The sequence below is a fragment of the Nelumbo lutea genome, chromosome 7 (assembly GCF_056320005.1).
Source record: "Nelumbo lutea isolate HS-2025 chromosome 7, American lotus-T2T, whole genome shotgun sequence".
NCBI lineage: Eukaryota > Viridiplantae > Streptophyta > Magnoliopsida > Proteales > Nelumbonaceae > Nelumbo > Nelumbo lutea.
Genome location: NC_142690.1, coordinates 26,685,179 through 26,704,009, shown reverse-complemented (window position 1 = coordinate 26,704,009; position 18,831 = coordinate 26,685,179). Strand labels below are relative to the sequence as shown.

Here is an 18,831-nt window from a genome sequence, read left to right as displayed (position 1 = left end):
GTGATGCCATCAAAACAAAGATTCAACACTATAGGATGTGCGATTTTGTTATTAAAACAAAAAAAAAAAACAAAAACAAAAAGAACTATAACATAATCCGATGAACGGTAGGAAAAGGATTAGGAGAAAAGTCCATTTTGGCCAGACAAGTAAACATTTTAATTTTTTTACATCCTAAAATGTTTAAAGATGAAATCCCCATGGAAACAATCAAATCTAGCTGTTATTTAATGGAGGGAAAGCATTTGGACCTCTTTTTGGTCAAAGTTTCAAGGACGGACAAACGGACAAGAAAAGCATACATACTTCTTTAATACATAATACTGAAAGATCAAGTCACAATAAAGGAAAGTAGCCCTCCACACAAACACCTGACAGCACATTTTAACCCATTGCATACTTCTGAGTCCAGCTTCTTGCGGTTGACTCATACTTGCTCCTGTCTGTCTTGTACATGTGAGCAATTTCCGGCACCAATGGGTCATCAGGGTTTGGATCCGTCAACAGGGAACAGATTGACAGCAACACCTGAAAATGAAAACAAGAATTCTTTCCACCAGCTTAAAATGACTGATGATAAACCAAAAGCACTGATTATATAAATGAAAACAACAACGTTTTAAAAAACAACCCGGAAACAGAACTGTTCTGGTCACCGGTTTCCGGGTCAACGGTCTGACCATCCGGTTCAAACAGAGCCCATTCTGACAGCAAAATTAAAAACAATAAAAAATAATTAAAAAATAAAAAAACGACCAGAACCCGTTGAATGGGTCAACAGTTTGTTGACTTTTTCAACAGTTTTTTACCAGATTCCGGGTTTTGGGTAAAAAGGAACCGTTGCCTGGACAGTTCCCGGGCCGAACGGTCCAACCATCCGGGTCAACGGCAGTTTGAAAAAGTTGGAAAACAGTGTACAATTGAAAGCACAGCATCTACCCCTCTCCCCCCCCCCAAAAAAAAATAAAAAAGTTCAAGGCTTCAAGCATCAAAGGGTTGATGCTTCCAGTATGAAAGCCCCACTTTAAAAGGGTAGTTTTCCTTCAGATACTCATAAGCCAAGGCATTTTTTTATCATTAAAATGAAAAAAAAATGCCTAATTTTGAGAACTATGCCAAAGGTCCATGCAAGGGCAGTGTCTTTTACCATCATGCCTTCTGTCTAGATCATAGAAAAATGATAAAATAATCATAACTATTTACCATTTTGTTATGACCATCTGAAATTTCTTTTTTATAGTAATGACCATCTGAAAATTGGTTATTTATGAATTGATTTCTGATCCCAGAGATTAACTCTGCACCCTATTTAGGCACTTCCCGGCTTCATAGAAAGGATGGTCTTAATAAGCTTTCAAATAGCAGCGGTTATGTGTATCAGAAGTAATTGAACAAGAACCTTGGAAATAGTCAGGGCAGGGCTCCACTGTTCCTTCAATATGTCAAGACAAATACTGCCATTGCTGTTAATATTTGGGTGGAAAACCTTTGTCCTGAATGCAACCTGCATGGTCCATCCCACAATAACACGCATGAGAGAGAAAGAATAAATTGATTGATATGCATCCCATGTTTGACCTTTTTACCTCTTTTAGAAGAAAATCAAGTTTTAAAACAAAGATACGAGCATGAGAGGTAGTAATGCTATTTTTTACTTTCTTCAGAATTAGTAAATAAAATAATTGTAATCGTCATAATCCATGCACAGCTACTTAAAACCATATCAACTGTTGAAACCATATATTGGTAAAAAAAAAATACATGGGGTCGGCTACATGAATCCTGTTTTGCCAATCTGCTCTACTTAAAACCACATCAACTGTTGAACAAAATAATTGTAATGAAACATAAAATTATAGATGCACAGCTAGGAAAGAGTGGAAGATACAGAGAACCTCATACAAAGAACACCCCTAACATGTCCCTATTTTCCCAACCTCTCCTTGCTCCCTACATTTGAAACTACGAAATTTTATCCCCTCCCTTGAGAAAAGAATCCACCTACAAGTAGTTTTTTCTTTCTACCAGTAACTAATGTTTTATTAATTATACACAAGTGGTATTCCTCATTAGACTCCACCTCAACTAAATCTAATTCCTGCTCCCCAACAGTGCTAACACTGTCATCATTAATAAGCATTGGCACTCTATCTCCCTTCACTGTTGTGCCTAATATCATTATCCTCAAGGTATAAACTCTTATCATTCATCAAAAGTCTTTGAGACTCATTTCATTATGTCAGTTCTGTAAAAAAGGACAAATCCTGCCCGGCTTGGCTTGAGATAAAAAATAAAAATAAAAAATAAATAAAAAAAATTATCAAGCTTGGCTCAGGCCTACAATGAACCTAGGTTGTGACTTCAGGCTATGATCACCAAGTATTTAAGCAAGATTTGGCTATTTGTTTCAAGCCAAATCTTAAGCCCATTCAAGCCCATATCCAGGAAACATGCACATGCTACAAACCAAGGTCAACAACCAATTTCCATTAAAACATAAAGAAAATTAACAATAATATATAAGAGCTTACAATATTTTCCATTTAAATATATTAATTAAATAACAACTTATAGAAGCTACGATAGAAGAGTTTACAATATATTTCATTTAAATAATATTAATTAAATAACATGCACATAAATAACACTAGAAGTAGCAGAACTTAAAAGTTAGAACCTAACAAAGCCCAACCAAGCATGGTTCAGACTTGATGAGCTCAGATTGTAACCTAGGCTCAGCTTGCTTGAGTCATGCACTAATCAATAAGATGTTAATTATAATCTTACTCCTGTTTGTGTGTTAATAACACCAACATCAAGCATAAACCATTAAAAACACTTAAAGTAGCAGGACTTGAGAGTTAGAACTTAACCAAACCCATCCAAGGCTCAGACTGTAACCGAGGCTCAACTTGCTTCAGTCATGCACTAAGGTCAATGAGATGTTAATTATAATCTTATTCCTGTTTGCATGTTATAACACCAACATCAAGCGTAAACCATTAAAGATGGCAATATACCTTGGGTGGTTTAAATGGATAATCGGGAGGGAAATGAATAGTAACAAGAAAAACCCCTCCTGCGTAAGGACTGTCTGGCGGACCCATAATTGTTGCTTGCCAATGGAACATGTCTTCAGCAACAGGACCTATAGAATATCAACAAACACAAAGATAAAGTGATTATTAAATGATAAATGGTATAACAATCAATTACAGTGCATAAGGGCCTTTTTCAACTTGCATATAAAGACAATCTGTGTAATACAAGAACAGGCTTCTATTAACAATAAACAATAGAAAGAAATTGCAATTTAACTTGATATTTATCAAGTATTTCAGAAGTGGGAATTCTAGAACCTACCAAATGACTTAGCCTAGGTCAAAATCTTTTTTACTTTTTTTTTGTAAAATAGGGAAATTTTTCGTTACTCTACTTCCTTCACGTTGTGTCCAATATTTCCAATATCCCATAAGAGGAGGAAAATAAACCTTTTGTTTCTACCTCTAATATAGGGAGTTAGGTAAAGATCAATCTACTTTGTACTTTTTACTACAATGTTTATGTGATTGTACCACTTTTTCATTGAAAATCATTTTTTGCCAAATAGCAAACTAGTAGCTGCCCAGTATTGAGTATTGACCTATGATGCATTGATACAGATATCAAAATGAACATGATACAGGACATAAGCACATAATTTTCCATTTCCTAAGATCCCCGACAGGGATATGGGAATAGATGTCCCATTTAATATGTCCACATGATAATTTTGATTCTATATTCAACTCAATTTTTTAGAGATGCATTAGGATACACCTTGGAACACATGGATACAATAGAAAAGTTAAAATACACATTGATATTCTAAGAAAACTGATATAAATCCCAAAAAATACAAGGTAGAGATTAGGGGGAAATGAAGGAAAAAAAGGCTCTAGAAAAGAAGGAAACGGAATTCAATGAATACTTCTTTGAATCCATGGATGCACAAGTCAAGCACTTCAAACACTTCGTTCAAATAGAAACTTTACATGGAAGATTTATTGAATTTGGTCATTTTAGATCATTTGGAGAAGACATTGAAGTACCCTTTAACGTTTGGTTAGAATAACACTTCAATGTCTTCCCCAATTGATATAAAATGACCAAAATCAACAAATTTTCCATGTAAAATTTCTCTTTGAACAAAATGCTTGAAGTAACCGACTTGTACATCCATGGATTCGAAGAAGTAATCATTGAACTCAACTTTTTCTTTTGATAATTGAAAGATAATTTCATTAATCAAAGAGAATACACATTTAAAAGCATCCCTTGGGGAGGTGCGAGGTGTGACCTCTCTCCTAAAACAAAGATTATAGGTTCTCAAAATTAAAGATTACAAAACTGCTCAGTATTACTTCCCAAGAAGACCCTTGTTTAGCAAGAAAATCATCCATTGCTTTTGTAGACTTGCCCACCCATTGGACTCTAATTGTCATGTGCCATGTAAACCATTTAACTTTTTTATGATATCCCTATAACTCCAAATGGCAGAATCTAGGTTCAACAACCATCCCACAACCACCTTTGAGTCCCCTTCAATTAGTAGATTCTCCACCCCAAGTTGGTTGGCAATCTGAAACCCTTTGTACTACAGCTAATAACTCAGCCCTTGTAGAATCACATATTCCCACAATGCCTAAAAAAGGATATGATGTTGTCCTCGTTTCTCGAAACCCCTCCTACACCTGACAGTCCTGGATTGTCTAGAGTGCTCCCATCAAGGTTTTATTTATTAAACCCTTCTAGAGGTGGTGACCAAACTATGAAAGTTCTATTTTCCTTAAAGGAGGTATTAGATACTACTGACCAACTCCTCCAAATGTCATCAAAGGAAAAGGAATAAAAGAGTCTAGGGTTTTCAAACAATGGATAGCCCTTGTTAAGATACACCCCTTCCCTTCTAAAAAGCTTCTCTCCTTTTCTTGGAAGATTCCGGCATTCCTTTCTTCCCAAATATACAAAGTAGCTGCTCTTGAGTTTGAATCATCTCCACATAATCTCCCTCTTTTTGTAGGCCAAACAAAGGTAGGCAGACTAAACAACAATTTTACTTCTGTTGGCAAGTTCCACTTATGACCAAACAAAACAAACATCCAATTCCATAAAACTGCAACGAAAGAACAAGAAATTAGTAAGTTGTAGCAGTCCTCACTATGGGCTTTGCACAATAAACACCAGTTGGGGGATAAACACAACAATGGCCTTTTCTTTTATAGGTTGTCCAAAGCATTAATCTTACCATGGTAAACTTCCCAACAAAAAATAGCAATTTTGGGGGTAAGTATAAGGAAAAGCATTAGAACAGAGAGACTTGAAAAAGGAGGCACAAATAAATGAACCTTTTGGAACAAGGGCCCAAATCCTTTATCAGGCTTCAAAGGGTCCAAACAAACATTACCAAGGGAGAGTAATAGCTCAGAAATACAAACAAACTCAACATCCCCCATACCTCTATGGAAGCCAAAATCTTAATTCAAACACAAGGGGAGAACTAGAGGAGAAAAAGTTAGAGACTACCTCTTTTTTATAAAGGGAAATGGAATAAAAAAAAGGAAAGAGTTCTTTTAGAGTAAGTTGCCAACCCAAGTATCTTCCCAAAATAAAGAAGGAAAGGGTTCTTCTCTAGAGCCATTTTGTTTTCCTTCATTTTTTCCTGATCGTTTCCTTGTATTTCTTGATGAAGATGTCACTTGGGGGAAAGAACAAGATACCACAAGGATTTTGGTTAACAGAGAAAATGATTTCTCTAGGAAAAACTAAGAGGCTCACAGATTCGAGCGCAAATGGAGAGTTTTCTCTAGCTCTTATTCTATCAAAGGGGACGCAAGGAGGGTTTTGACCACTTTGAAACCTAAGGAGAAGTCTCTTAATTGAGCATTTTAGACCAAATCTTTTCCTTTTACTTAGACCTCATATTCACCAACAATTCAACCCCTTATAAAATCCATCATTGATTCAGGATGGAACTCCTCACCTCAAACAAACCCCAAAATTTAGACCAAATCTCATAAGAGAACTTGTGATGCAGCAATAGGTGATTCATTGACTCAATGTTGTTTGCACATAGCACACAAGATGAATGTCTAGGCATGCACCTTTTGAAAATTTGCCGCTTTTTCCTTTTTTTCTGGGTCTGGCGGCTGGGCCACGGGCTCTGCCCCCGTAACCCCGTCCATTCCCCTCAAGGCAAGCCTAAACAAGTCCATGTTAGGGTCTTAAATTCTAAGTTTTCACACAAAAAATAATAATTTTATAGTTTTAATTGCTTTTAAGAAGATATTTTATTAGGATGAATGAATGGACGACATTACCAAATAGTGGACTCTCGAAGCTTCGACTTGCCTCGAGGGGTGTTGCACAAAGGCAACTCGTAGAATTAGGAATGTAATATGTCACATTAGCTACTTGATGCAATTGAGAAAAAAAAAAGAGATTGTGGGTTTTATATGCTTGAAAATGTTTTATATGTTTGATTTCATTTTTAAATTCTCATTTGAATAAGCTTTACATATTATATATATGTATTTTAATTTTAGATAATAGGTTTTTGAAAACATTTATTTTAAAACTTAAGTTTATATTTTTATTAATATTATGTTTTATAAATTTTTGTTTTTTTTTTTGCATTTTTTTTTTGAATTTTTTGCATTTTTTTTAATTGTGTGCCTTGCCTCAAAAAGGTGTGCCTCGCTTTGCGCCTTGTGCTTTTAAAACACTAATGTCTCCGAGTATGTCTTCTTTCTACAAGATCTACTTCCCCTAGCAGGAGAACAAGGGCTAAACATTCCAATTCTAGTTTAGAAGCTTCCTATTTAATATCAAAATAGGCCTCATCAACAGAAAAATTCACTCCAACCAAGTAGTTCATCCTAACAATCTCAAACTCCAAATTTAACCCTAACATGAGAACTCAAGCACTTGATCAAAAAGCAAGTACACTATTTGATAACCCTTTAGTAGTTCAACTCTTCCTAGAGAGCCTGCAATTTAGCATAAAAAGCAAGTACGCTCATTTCTCCTTGCTTCAAATAAGATATGTCCTACCTCAACTAAAATATCTTTGCTTCATTCTTTCTTTGGGAATAGGTTTTATTTACCCTATCCCAAATCTAGATTGCAATTCATCAAAAAAAAAAAATCTAGATTGCAGTCTTCACGAACATAGGTGATAGGACCCCTTGTCATAGAATTTCATAACCAAGATATTAAATCATATTTTCCTACTCCAACACATGCAACTATGGATCATCCCCCAACTAGCCCTTTAGTTTTTCCAATGAAATAACCAAGCTTTACCCCCCATTACCCCCCACTACTAGTGTAAAGTTCCACCAATTGTGACAATTATAAAACAAATAGAGCATCCAATTTAATATTGGTTATCCAAAGATTAAAGTGCTCTCCCAAATTGGTAGCGGGCTATTTAGAGGAAGATGTGGTCGCAGGCCACTTTGAGAAAGAGTCGTGAGCCATTTTCAATCAAATGCTAACAATATCTGACTCATAAAACTAGGCTCCGCAACTACCCACTTTAACCAATCTCAGAAAACGCTCCTTCTTTAAAAACCAGTTTGCCAAGGGTGGTAAAATAAGGAGAGAAAAAGTTTATAGAAATTTTATTCTTAGGCCCAAAAATCAGAGATCACTTTGTGTAACTCCAAAAACACACTACAAATCAAACACCATCAGTCCCACTCTTTTTTTATCAATAACTCTGAAATGGTTTCATTAATTAGAAAAATTAAGGATACAACAAGTTGTGAAAGAAACCAAATTTAGTAAGCTGACCCAAAACATGTGTTCTTTGAACCCCTTGCTTTGCTTAGCTATCTGCCAAACTGTTGGCAGATCTCTTCACCCATCCCACCTAGATTAACATGTCCCTTGACAACCATTTAAATCTTCAGAATTCATTCTTCAGACACCATGTCACCCCTTCCCCTTTTTGCAACCATTTTATCATAGTTTTTGAGTCTCCCTCAATGATCAGTCTATTAATACCCAACTCTTTAGCCTTCTCAACCCCATATGCTGCAGCTACAAACTCTGCCCTTGCCACATCACCTTGCTTCACAGGACCGGAGTTCAAAGCAATGATGTTTCCATCTTCATCTCTACTGCCCCCCACCCCCCCCCAATGCCAGCAGGGCCTGGATTACCCACACAACTCCCATCAAAGTCCAGCTTCTTCCGGCCATCTGTTGGAGAAGACCATGCCTCAAAAAACTGTACTGTTGTCTTATAGATGAAGAGATAGCAATAAGCCCCCAAACCCTAAAAAATCTTCAACCTTAAAAACTAAAAACAATTTCAAGCTTTTTGCCCAATGTGTCACCCTCAATGTTATTGTTTCGGCCAATTCTTCCTTATATTTTTCTTTTCCTTCAAATATTCTTGCATTTCTTTCCTCCCAAACAATCCAAAGTAGTGCTGCTCTAGTACATCTCAATAGGATCCTACCCTTCCTTTTCGTGCCACTAATACCAATAGAGCTGAATAAACCCTCTAATCTGTCAAGAGAAGACCACCTACACCCAAAAAGGGAAGTAAACCAATTCTAAATAAAACTAACAAAAGGGCAAGATATTTGAAGGTGGAAAGCAGTCTCACCATTCAACTTACACAGGGCACACTAGTTGGGGGACAAACACCATCAGTCCCAATCACCAAACACAATCATACTATTCTCCATGATTGAAAAAACCCTAAAATATTATTTCCTGAATTTTAGTAGAAAAAATGGGAAAAATAGTAACACTCACCACTATGGACAAAATATGGGAAAAGTACTATTTCCTAAATTCTAGCAGTTGAAACCCCTACTATGACCTCCTTCAGCATTGACAAAGTCGATTTCAGAGAGATGAACTAGTCCCTTGATCTGATTCCTAATGCTCTAATACCATATAAGTTAATCAACTAAGGAAAGAGTAGACGAAGATTGAAGAGAAGAAACGAGGGAGGAAGAAGATGAGAAATAGAGATGAATCAAATAAAGTGTGGTACCATAGGATCAGCCAACCTTTTCATATTTATATTAATGCATTTAAAAAGAAATTACAAACATGCCCTTCCTTGTACAAAGTGACAAAACTAAATACTGATACAGGTTTTAATAGAAATATAAGTTTTAAGACAACTGACAGCTCAATCTAGTAAACATAACACCTATAGAAACTAAGGTAGAGGCAGGTGTATTATTAAAAATGTGAAGTTTTTACAACTAAGAAAATGAGCAAAATTTGAAGGAAATTTTATAAAATTTAAAAGAATTGGGAAAGGCTACAGATGCTGTTTACAATTGATGTCCTTGTGTAGATGTATGAAAACATTAGGGTCAAGAAAGTCATCAACAACTAATGTTTTGTACAAATACACAAAAAATTTAATAACATGTGACTAAAAAAAATTATTTTTCATCTTTTTTTATGTAACAGCATTATTTTAAATCCCAAGGGCACACACATGATTTTAAATCGCAAAGAAAATTCTCAGAATTTCGCAATATTCCAATGTTTAGCTGATTTTTTAATTACATCTTCCACAGAAGTTTTTAAGTAATTCAGTAGAACTTCAAATGAAAATTTCACTTTGACATTTCATTTTGATTTTGACAAAGGGCAAAATTCATCAAGAGCCAAGATTCATCACTTCGAATTTAATGCAACTATGAAAAATTATGATATGCAGACACCTATTCATGCTTAGAACTAATATCAGAAACGATAGTACACAATAAAACACAGGATCCTATATTAACACTTCTATATGTACTGACAGAATTAACACTTTTAAAATATGTAGAACAGTATGGTTTAACAAATCGTACATAAAAATCTGTATATGTCTTGTCAAATGACAATTAGCTTGAAAAGCTAGATTTGAAAGCATGATATAAGAATATGATATGGGATATCCATCCCCATATCCATGTCCTGGATTCTAAGAAATGAAGAATCATATCCCCATTTTCCATATCCATGTCCATATCAGTATCCATATCCAAATCTCATATATGACAAACAAATAATGCAATACATCCTTCCCAAAATCAAGTCAAACCAAAATTGATGTAATAACTTTTCTGAAACAATGTTTAGCCCACCAATATCGGCTTTATTTCCAAACACAACCTAGACATTTCAAGATTCCTGTAATTATACAAAATCTGATTTCAATAGGCAAGACCTATTGACATTGAATTGATTACCCAAACAGAATTCATCCAACATTCAATTTACCTAATTAATGGGAGAAGGAAACCCTCACAGGAGGCCCCATGCCCCATAATTCTAATACTCCATCCATGAATACGTTTCATTATGTAAAACTAAAAAATAATCTACTTCAAACAGCTGTCAGAATATTAGAATGAGCATGTTCCATTCTAATATCCCCATCCATGAACGTAGTGTATCTATTTAGTTGTTGAACCATATAATTATTAATCTCAACTTATAAAGACATACTTTATATAGCAAAACTCCTGCAAAGCACCATAAAAATTATTCATTGGACTAGTTAGCTGATCGAATAAAATATAGGACAAATACAGTAGAAGAGACAAAAAAATTATAAGATAGGCAACATTGACGTTGCAGAAAATAGCTAATGATAAAAAAAAAAGAAAAATTTGCAGAAAACATCACCAATTAGAATGCAAAAGGGTAAGCGTGTCAACCAAAGAAATCAGATTATTTTGAGAGGGGACTTCAATATAAATTGGAAAAGGGTTTTTTCTTTGTTTTTCCTCCCTTTATTTACTCGACTCAGTTAGAAAAACTCTGTTGCCTTTGAACCAAATAGCAGCTAGAGAACCAGAGGATCTCCGGTCTCCGCTCAAAGACCAACCTCCGCTCTCTCCAGAAGCCATTGCATCAAAAGCCCTTATTTCCTATTCAAATACTTGTATATTTAATGAAATCAACCCATTACTATGGAAACCTATAAAACAATCAGAAAGTCAGAAACATCTCTCAATAGTTATATAGCTTTTACACCGAGGTCACCAGACTCTGAAGGATATCACCAGATAAACATAAAATAACGATAGAAAACATAAATGATAACAATAGCAAGGGAAGCAACAACGACAACAATAAGAATACACTACAAATCAGGCAAAAGAGATGCACAGATCGAGCACCAAATCCAACCTGGAAAGGATAGAACATAGAACCCAACCCAGGAATCAAAGAATAAGACAAGAAATCATGCAAAAACATAATTTTTGTTAAAGGGTCATGACGTTTGATGAAGATACCTGCACTGCAAGATGTAGGAGGATCTTTCTGGAGATCCTTCAGTTCCTTCAAGATCCGCTTGGAAGCCATCGCGAAACCTTAGTTTTCGAAACCTAGATCGTCTCAGAGAGAGATTCAACGGGAAATAGAAAAACAAAAGAAGGTCTGCACAGAAGGAAAAGGAAGGAATGGGAGAGGGAGAGGGAGAGGGGGAGAAGAACCAAATCGAAATCGAAGAGCCATACCTGAGAATTTTCGACCCTCCCTCTCTTGCCTTTCTTCTGCTCTTGAGATTCAGAAAAACGGAGAAGAAATTGGGAACCTGCGGAGAAATTACTTTTATATAAATAAATAAATAAAAACCAGCTCTGCCCACCGCTATGCTTGGAAATTGGAAAGAAAGGATGCAGAATCGATGTGGGCCCCAGAAACTTACAATAGTTTTTCGAAAACGGGTAAACGGGTTGCGTTGCAACAAGCCGGTTTGACCCAGCGATTCCTGAGTCCTGTGAGTAGGAAATGATTGCATGGCTAAACATGACAACATGATGTGCTCGTGATCATAATGCTCCACAGCACATCCCGACCTTGTATCGGGAGCATCTCCGTCTGCGTCATCGGGAGATGCTCCCAATACAAGGTCGGGTTGTGCTATAGGGCATTGTGGGGCGCCCCCTTTGGCCTGTGGGGATTCTGATGTGAACTATTCCATCATCTAAGTATTCGGTTGAACAGTGTTATACTGATTCAAAGTGACGTGATTGAAGGGCTGGTGGTGGGGAATGGGAATCTCTAATATTGGGGATTGAAAATGACGTCTTCGTCTTTGAGGCTTTCTTGTTTCTTCTACAGCCAGGAATTGAAATTCCTTGCCAGGAATCCCGGCGCCTTTCACCAAAAATAAAGAATCCCGGCGTCTGGGTTTTCACGTATCAATATTTTATAGCCAAATGCTAGTATGTGCAAATTTATGATATGTGGAATTATAGTGGGTCCCATAAAGTTAGAGCATGGTGTTTCTCATTTATCATAATTTTGGTTCTAAAATTTCTAATGACCCTACAACTTTGCCCAAACAAAACTAGGCTTAGACCCTAAAGAATTGAAAGTGCCATTTTCGTCCTCAAATTACAATGGAAATATCACTTTCAAGGAAAAAAGCAAAAAATGTTAAAGATGCCATTGATATACTCATTAGACAATGATTAAAATAATAAAAGCTTCAAATATGGGGGTAGTTAGGGGTGATCATTTTAGCCCGGTCCAGCTCGGGCCCGAGCCCACATCAGACCTGTAAATTTTAGGATTGGGCTTGGGCTTAATACTTTAAGCTCGGCCCAAGCCCGGCCCGACTCACATATATTTAAACTTGCACATTTTGTGTATAATATATATATATATATATATATATATATATATATATATATTATATATGCATGTTATTTTACATTAGATTAGATATTTTATATATAAATATTATAACATGATATGTATAATTTATATTATAAGTAATATTTTATATTATATAATGTATAAAATAAGTTTATATGCAGGTTATATCATTTAATATAAAATATTATAGATATGTAATGTTTTATATATGAAAGAAATTGGCCCAAAATCATGTCCAAACGGCCTAGGCCCGTCTAGACCTAGGCTAGGGCTTATGTTTCAGACCCAAAACCCCCGAACCAGGCCGGCCTCGGGCCTAAGCTATAGCCCTTATCATAAGTGCAAAGCCTAGCCCAACCCCAACCCATAATCACCCCTAGGGGTGGCCCTTCTCGACACACTAGAGAAAAGGCATCAAGGATGTCGAGGAAGACTTGAGTGAGGACATGTAGGCTAAGATGCAGGGACTTGGTAGAGTGCGATCTAAAGCTAGACGATTACTTAATCGAGGAGAAGCTAATTCATGCTGGGCCGAATCCTTCGAGTAGGTCATTGTCTTGGGCTTGGGTGTTTAATTCGTTAGTTTAATGTTGACTTGTCTAACTCTTAAGCTACTCGTGCAGGTGACATGTTGGGCATCGAGACTTCAGGTTTCCTTGATGATATGAGGAAGAAGAAGAAGAGGAGGGTGTCTCACAAGGATGCACCCCAGTCATCTCGCAAGGACACATCTCGGACTTCCATCTCCGAGCCGGCTGTATTGCCTGCAGCCGAGGAGGTTCTAGTTGTGGACCTGGTCGAGGAAGATCACGTGGAGAGAATATCGAACCAACCCGATGTGGCCCAGTCATCGAAAGCTCGTCCTCTTCAACCCAGGGCCAGCTCTGCGAAGGAGACTCCCAAGGAGAGGGGATCTATTATTGACTTCCGGATTGCCCTCATCAAGAGCAAGGAGGTCGCCTTCCCCGAGGAGGTGGAAACCATGTCTGAGTTTGCGGTCTAGCAAGCTCAGTTTCAAAGCCATGTGTTGTCTTATGCTGGTAAACTTCTGAACTCTTTGTTGTATTGTCCCTTAATTGCTTCTTTACACTTAGCTAATTTCTTCTTCTTTGCAAGCGAACTCTGTAGTCCACTCCTTGGTCAAGTAATCTAAGCATCATCTGATACGAGCTGAAAGTGTCGAGGCAGTGTCACAAGAGTACCAATCTCGAGTGGAGTGATGTATCAATTACATTGACAAGCTTAAGAATGATATGACTACTAAAGAGAGTTACGCCAAGGAACTGGAGCTTTGATATGCAAGGCTCGAGAAGGAGCTTCAAGAAAAGGAGGCTCGCTTTGCTGTATGTAAGGTGCGACTTCTTGACAAGGTTCGGGCCACCAAGGTCCAAGTCGTGGAGGAATTCAAGACCTTGTCAGGCTGGTTGAAGGAGAAACGAGCCTTCAGCACCGTTGCCTTTCGTTAGGGCTTCAAACTTTGTTGGATGTTGGTGAAGTCGGTGTATCCTGACCTCAACTCCACGCATATCGAGTCTTCGGCCTACACCAAGGAAATGTCTGACCAGGTCGATCTAGAATCGGATTCTGAGGAGGAGGAAGATGAACTCGACGAGGATGCCAAGGAGGAGGATGTCGTCGTGGATGCTGCCGGAAAGGAGGTGGTTGAGGAGGATGCCACTAAGGAGGGTACTACTGCTGATACTGGTGATGGGGGTGAGGATCCCCGAGATGTTTGAAAAACTTTGCCTCTTTTCTTGGACTTCCCTTGTAAATACATTTATTGCATCTAGCCTCCAAGCTCGGTCTAAAGAACTCTTCTCTCTTTTTTTGACAATATCAATGTAAGTTTGCCAATCTAGAACGAATGAAAGTTCACCTGTTGCATACCTCTCATTTATCTATTCTCAATACATTGCTAATACATGAGACTTCAAAAATAGACTAAGTATAGGTTTACATGAGGTGCCTAGCTCCAAAGCGACTAGACATAGTAGGGGGCAAACCTGAGGTTGTGTGCTGAGGCGACTAGGCATGGTATGGGATATAACTCGAACTGTCTATGCCAACTAGGCATAATAAAAGAGGGACCCAAACTACCTATATGCCAAAGTGACTAGGCTTTGTTAGACCATCGAGGTCATTGTTAGGTTGGGACCGGGGGCCTTTAGGCTTAAAGCAACTTGGCATCCCCTTTGAATCGCCTTCGAAGTGTGATTAGGCCGACATGTGCTCTGCACATAGCGGCTTGACCACCGAGGCAGGTGGTTTTCCATAATTAGTGAAAATTTTGATTGTTTAACTAAAGTCACAATGCTTAACTCTTGAGCTCATAGGTAGTACTTTCTTAGGTTGTCAACGTTCCAAGCACAAGGTACTTGCCTCCTTTCCAACATTTCGAGTTCATATGTTCCTTCACCAATTGCCCGCCATACTCTATTGGGACCTTCCTAGTTTGGGCCTAGCTTACCTACATCAAGCTCAAGCACCATTACCTTCCAAAGTACAAGGTTGCCAACTCGGAAGTGGCGTCTCTTGACTCGGGCATTATAGTACCAAGCTACTCGTATCCAGATATAGGCCAGGTTGGGTACTTTTCCACCAGGTCGAGTTTGATCCATATCTCATCGTCATTGGCCTCCTCGTCATATGCTTCTAACTGCAAGGTCAGTATTTTGATCTCAGTAGGGATGACAACCTCCTCATTGTACGCTTCTAGCCGAGCTTTGAGTTTGCGGAGGATTTCCCCATTCGTCACCTCAGCCTGTCCGTTTGCCTATGGATGTACTACCGAAGTAAAGTTTTACTAGATCCTCATCTTGGCACACCAATTGTAGAACTTGATGTCTTCAAATTGCTTCTCGTTGTCAGATATCAACACTTTTGGGAGTCCGAATCTACACACTATCTTCTTCTAAAAGAAGTTATGTACATTCCGGGTTATGATTGTCACCAGTGGCTCGACCTCCACCCATGTCGTAAAGTAATCAACCACCACAACCAAGAACCTTCTCTTCCTTGGTCGCTGGTGGGGACGAACCAAGAATGTCTATTCCCCATAGATCAACGGCAGGCTGGTGAAGTATATTGGCATGCATCTAGCAATTATCACATTTTTGGATGAGGTCGAGTGCATCCACCTTCATTGTAAGCCAATAGTAGCCTTTCCTTAGTGTCTATTGGGCGAACACCCTGCTCCTAGGTGTCCTCCACAGAGACCCTCATCGATCTCGTGTAGCACTTGGCTTGCTTTTGAAGGTCGCAAGTAGCATAAGTAGGGGAGCGTGAAGGATCTCCTATACAACTACTCACCAATAAGGACATAGCGAGCTGACTAATGCTCTACCCTTCGAGCTGCATTGCAATCTGGTGGTAGGGTCTTGTGGAGCAGATAATCGATGAGCGGATCCATATAGCTCGGTTCTGCTATCAACACAGGGATGACCTGCTCTGCCGCCTCTCAATACTAGGTTGCAGCAGGTCTTCGACATAGACTATCTTCTTCATGACCCCGATTGCATCGGCCTCCGTGTTTTCTATTCTCGGTATTTGTTGAATATACCAGGAGTGGAAGGCGGGCAAGAGCTCTCTCACCTTGGCCAAATAGGCCAACATGCCATGCTCTCTATCCTTGTACTATGCATTCACCTAGTTCACAATCAACTAGGAGTCACTACACACCATGACGTGCTTCACGCCAACCTCCCTCGCCAATGTTAGTCTAACTATCAATGCCTTGTACTCTGCTTCGTTGTTCAATGCCTTGAATGCAAACCAAAGAGCGTACTCCAGCTTCACCTTGCTAGGCCCGTAGAGTATTAGCCCAACTTCACTTCCTCACTGGTTAGACGGGCCATCGATGTGGAGGATCCAGGGCTCCTCATCCTAGGCTGAGGCTTCCCTAGCCAGGAAGGATCTCGTGCTGGTCGATGCCTCCGACGTGTTTATAAGCTCAGTCACCCTAGGGGTTGGCATGTTGAATGTACACTTGGCAACAAAGTTTGCCAAGACCTATGCTGTTGCACAGGTCGATCAGTCAAAACTACGATGGTATGGGCTTAAGGACATAGCTTCTGAACTACCAAGACTAAGGCGAAGGTCAGCTTCTCGATGTTGGGGTACCTAGTCTCAAATGCATGCAATACTTTACTTATATACTAGACACCTTGTCTACTTCTCTTATTAGTACTAAGCTCACTACCTCATCACTCGTGGAGAGGTAGAGTTTCATTTCATCTCCTGGTTTAGGTCAGGTTAACATCGGGGGTGAACTTAGGTACCTTTTAAGCTAGTCAAACGCAAACTGACACTCCTTGGTCCACTCAAAGTCCTTGTTCTTTTTAATTGCCTTAAAGAATGGTAAACACCGCCTAGCCGACTTAGACCTAAACCGGTTCAGGGCGGCAATTCGGCCTATTAATTTTTGTACCACTTTTATTGACCTAGGTGGTCGCATGTCTAAGATGGCCTGGATTTTATCCGGGTTGGCTTCGACGTCGGTGCACCATGTAGCCAAGGAACTTGCCCGACGTGACCCCGAAGACACATTTGTTCGAGTTGAGCTTCATGTTAAATTTTCTTAGAATTTGAAAAACAATATTTAAATCATCCATAAGAGATTTTGAAAACTAGGTCTTCACGACCCTGTTGCCAACATAACATTCAACTTTATTGCCAATCAAATATGCAAATACTTTATTTACAAGTCGCTAGAAAGTTGCTCCAACGTTTTTCAATCCAAAGGGCATAAGTTTATAATAGTATAGCCCTAGCTCGGTTACAAATGCAGTTTTCTCCTGGTTGGCTAAGTTCATCCGGATCTGATTGTAGCCGGAGTAGGTGTCTATGAAGCTCAACAACTCGTGCCCCAAGATCATGTTTACCAGGAGGTCTATAGTAGAGAGTGGGAAACTGTCCTTTGGGCAGGCTCTATTGAGGTTGGTGTAGTCGACGGGCATGCGCCACTTGCCGTTGGTTGTTTTGATGAGCACAAGGTTGGCTACCCATCTCGGGTATTGGACCTCTTTAACAAAGTCTACTACAAGGAGATTCCTGATCTCCTCATCTACTACCCTCCACCTCTTTGGGATGAGGTTCCTTTTTCTTTGCCCGACTGGCCTAACTAAAGGGTCCACATTAAGCTTGTGAGGTATCATAGTTGGGTTTATGTTGGGCATTTTTGCAGCCGTCCATGCAAAAACATCTAAATTATTAAGTAAAAAACTTACCAGTTGCAACCAAAGTGGTTCTTTCAGGTGTGCTCCGATCTATATAGTCTTTGCGGGCTTGGTATCAAAAAACGGGACCAGGACAGTATCCTCCATAGGTTGAACTCGCTCATCTGTGTGTTCGGGGGCGGCTCCAGCTCGATATCATCTGTCAGCTTCCCTTTGCCCTTCAATGCCATGACATAGCACTTCCATAACTCCAACTGGTCACCTCATATGACCCCTACTCCATGTGTCATCGGAAACTTCATCGAGAGGTGGTAGGTCGACACCACTGCCTGAAGTGCAAGTATGATGGGCCAACCTAAGATTGCATTGTAAGGGGACGGGGTGGCGACCACCAAGAAGGTGTGCTCGAATCGGACTATGTTGGGCTCTGACCCTGCTATAACTAGCACTTTGATTTAGCCTAAGGGCCTCACCACATCTTTGTTGAAGCCAACAAGTGGTACATTTATTGGCTGTAGGTCCTTCCGCTCCAGTTGCATCTTCTCAAAAGCCTCTAGGAGAAGGATGTCTGTCGAGCTATCGGACTCGACCAGAATCTACTTTACCTCAAGTTGTTAATAACCATTTTGACGACGAGGGCATCATCATGGAGATACTGGATCTCACGAGCGCCATACTCGAAGAAGTAAATAACCTCCTCCACCGGAGGGCTCTTCAGTGGGTTCTCTTACTCGTGCTTTAACTTCTGAATTGTGTTCTTCCCCGTCGTTGTACTACAACCTACTACAAATGAGCCTCCTGTGATCATGTTGATCACCTTGCGAATTGGCCTCTCCGATGGTGGTGGACCCTAAGGTGGCTGATCACGATCTTGTTACTTGCTCAATTCTGGTACTTCCATGGGATGGTCGACAGGCTAGGCATCTCTCTCGTCGTGCTTGATAAATTGTCTTAGATAACTGTGACAGATTAGC

The 18,831-nt window shown here is 39.1% G+C and overlaps 1 protein-coding gene across 2 annotated transcripts; it reads right to left on the bottom strand.

Annotated features, from left to right (window-relative positions):
• Positions 1-203: 203 nt before the first annotated feature.
• On the bottom strand, positions 204-11,595 carry LOC148845821 (ubiquitin-conjugating enzyme E2 28). Of its 2 annotated transcripts, none has more exons than XM_088953538.1 (5): positions 11,537-11,595; positions 11,312-11,404; positions 3,021-3,148; positions 1,400-1,504; positions 204-528 (listed from the first exon to the last, which is right to left on the bottom strand). In XM_088953538.1, exons 2-5 carry the CDS (start codon positions 11,379-11,381, stop codon positions 385-387), a joined length of 447 nt encoding a protein of 148 aa, XP_088809664.1. In that variant the 5' UTR covers positions 11,382-11,404; positions 11,537-11,595; the 3' UTR covers positions 204-384. The 2 variants fall into 2 exon arrangements, with proteins under 2 accessions (XP_088809664.1, XP_088809662.1); XM_088953536.1 differs by having other exon boundaries at positions 11,312-11,389.
• Positions 11,596-18,831: the final 7,236 nt, after the last annotated feature.

Coding starts and splice junctions, on each gene's coding strand:
- LOC148845821 (XM_088953538.1), bottom strand. CDS start 11,381: ATGGCTTCCAAGCGGATCTTGAAGGAACTGAAGGATCTCCAGAAAGAT. Junction 3,149..11,311: donor TCCTACATCTTGCAGTGCAG/GTATCTTCATCA, acceptor GATATTCTATAG/GTCCTGTTGCTGAAGACATG. Junction 529..1,399: donor CTGCCCTGACTATTTCCAAG/GTTCTTGTTCAA, acceptor TTTCATTTTCAG/GTGTTGCTGTCAATCTGTTC.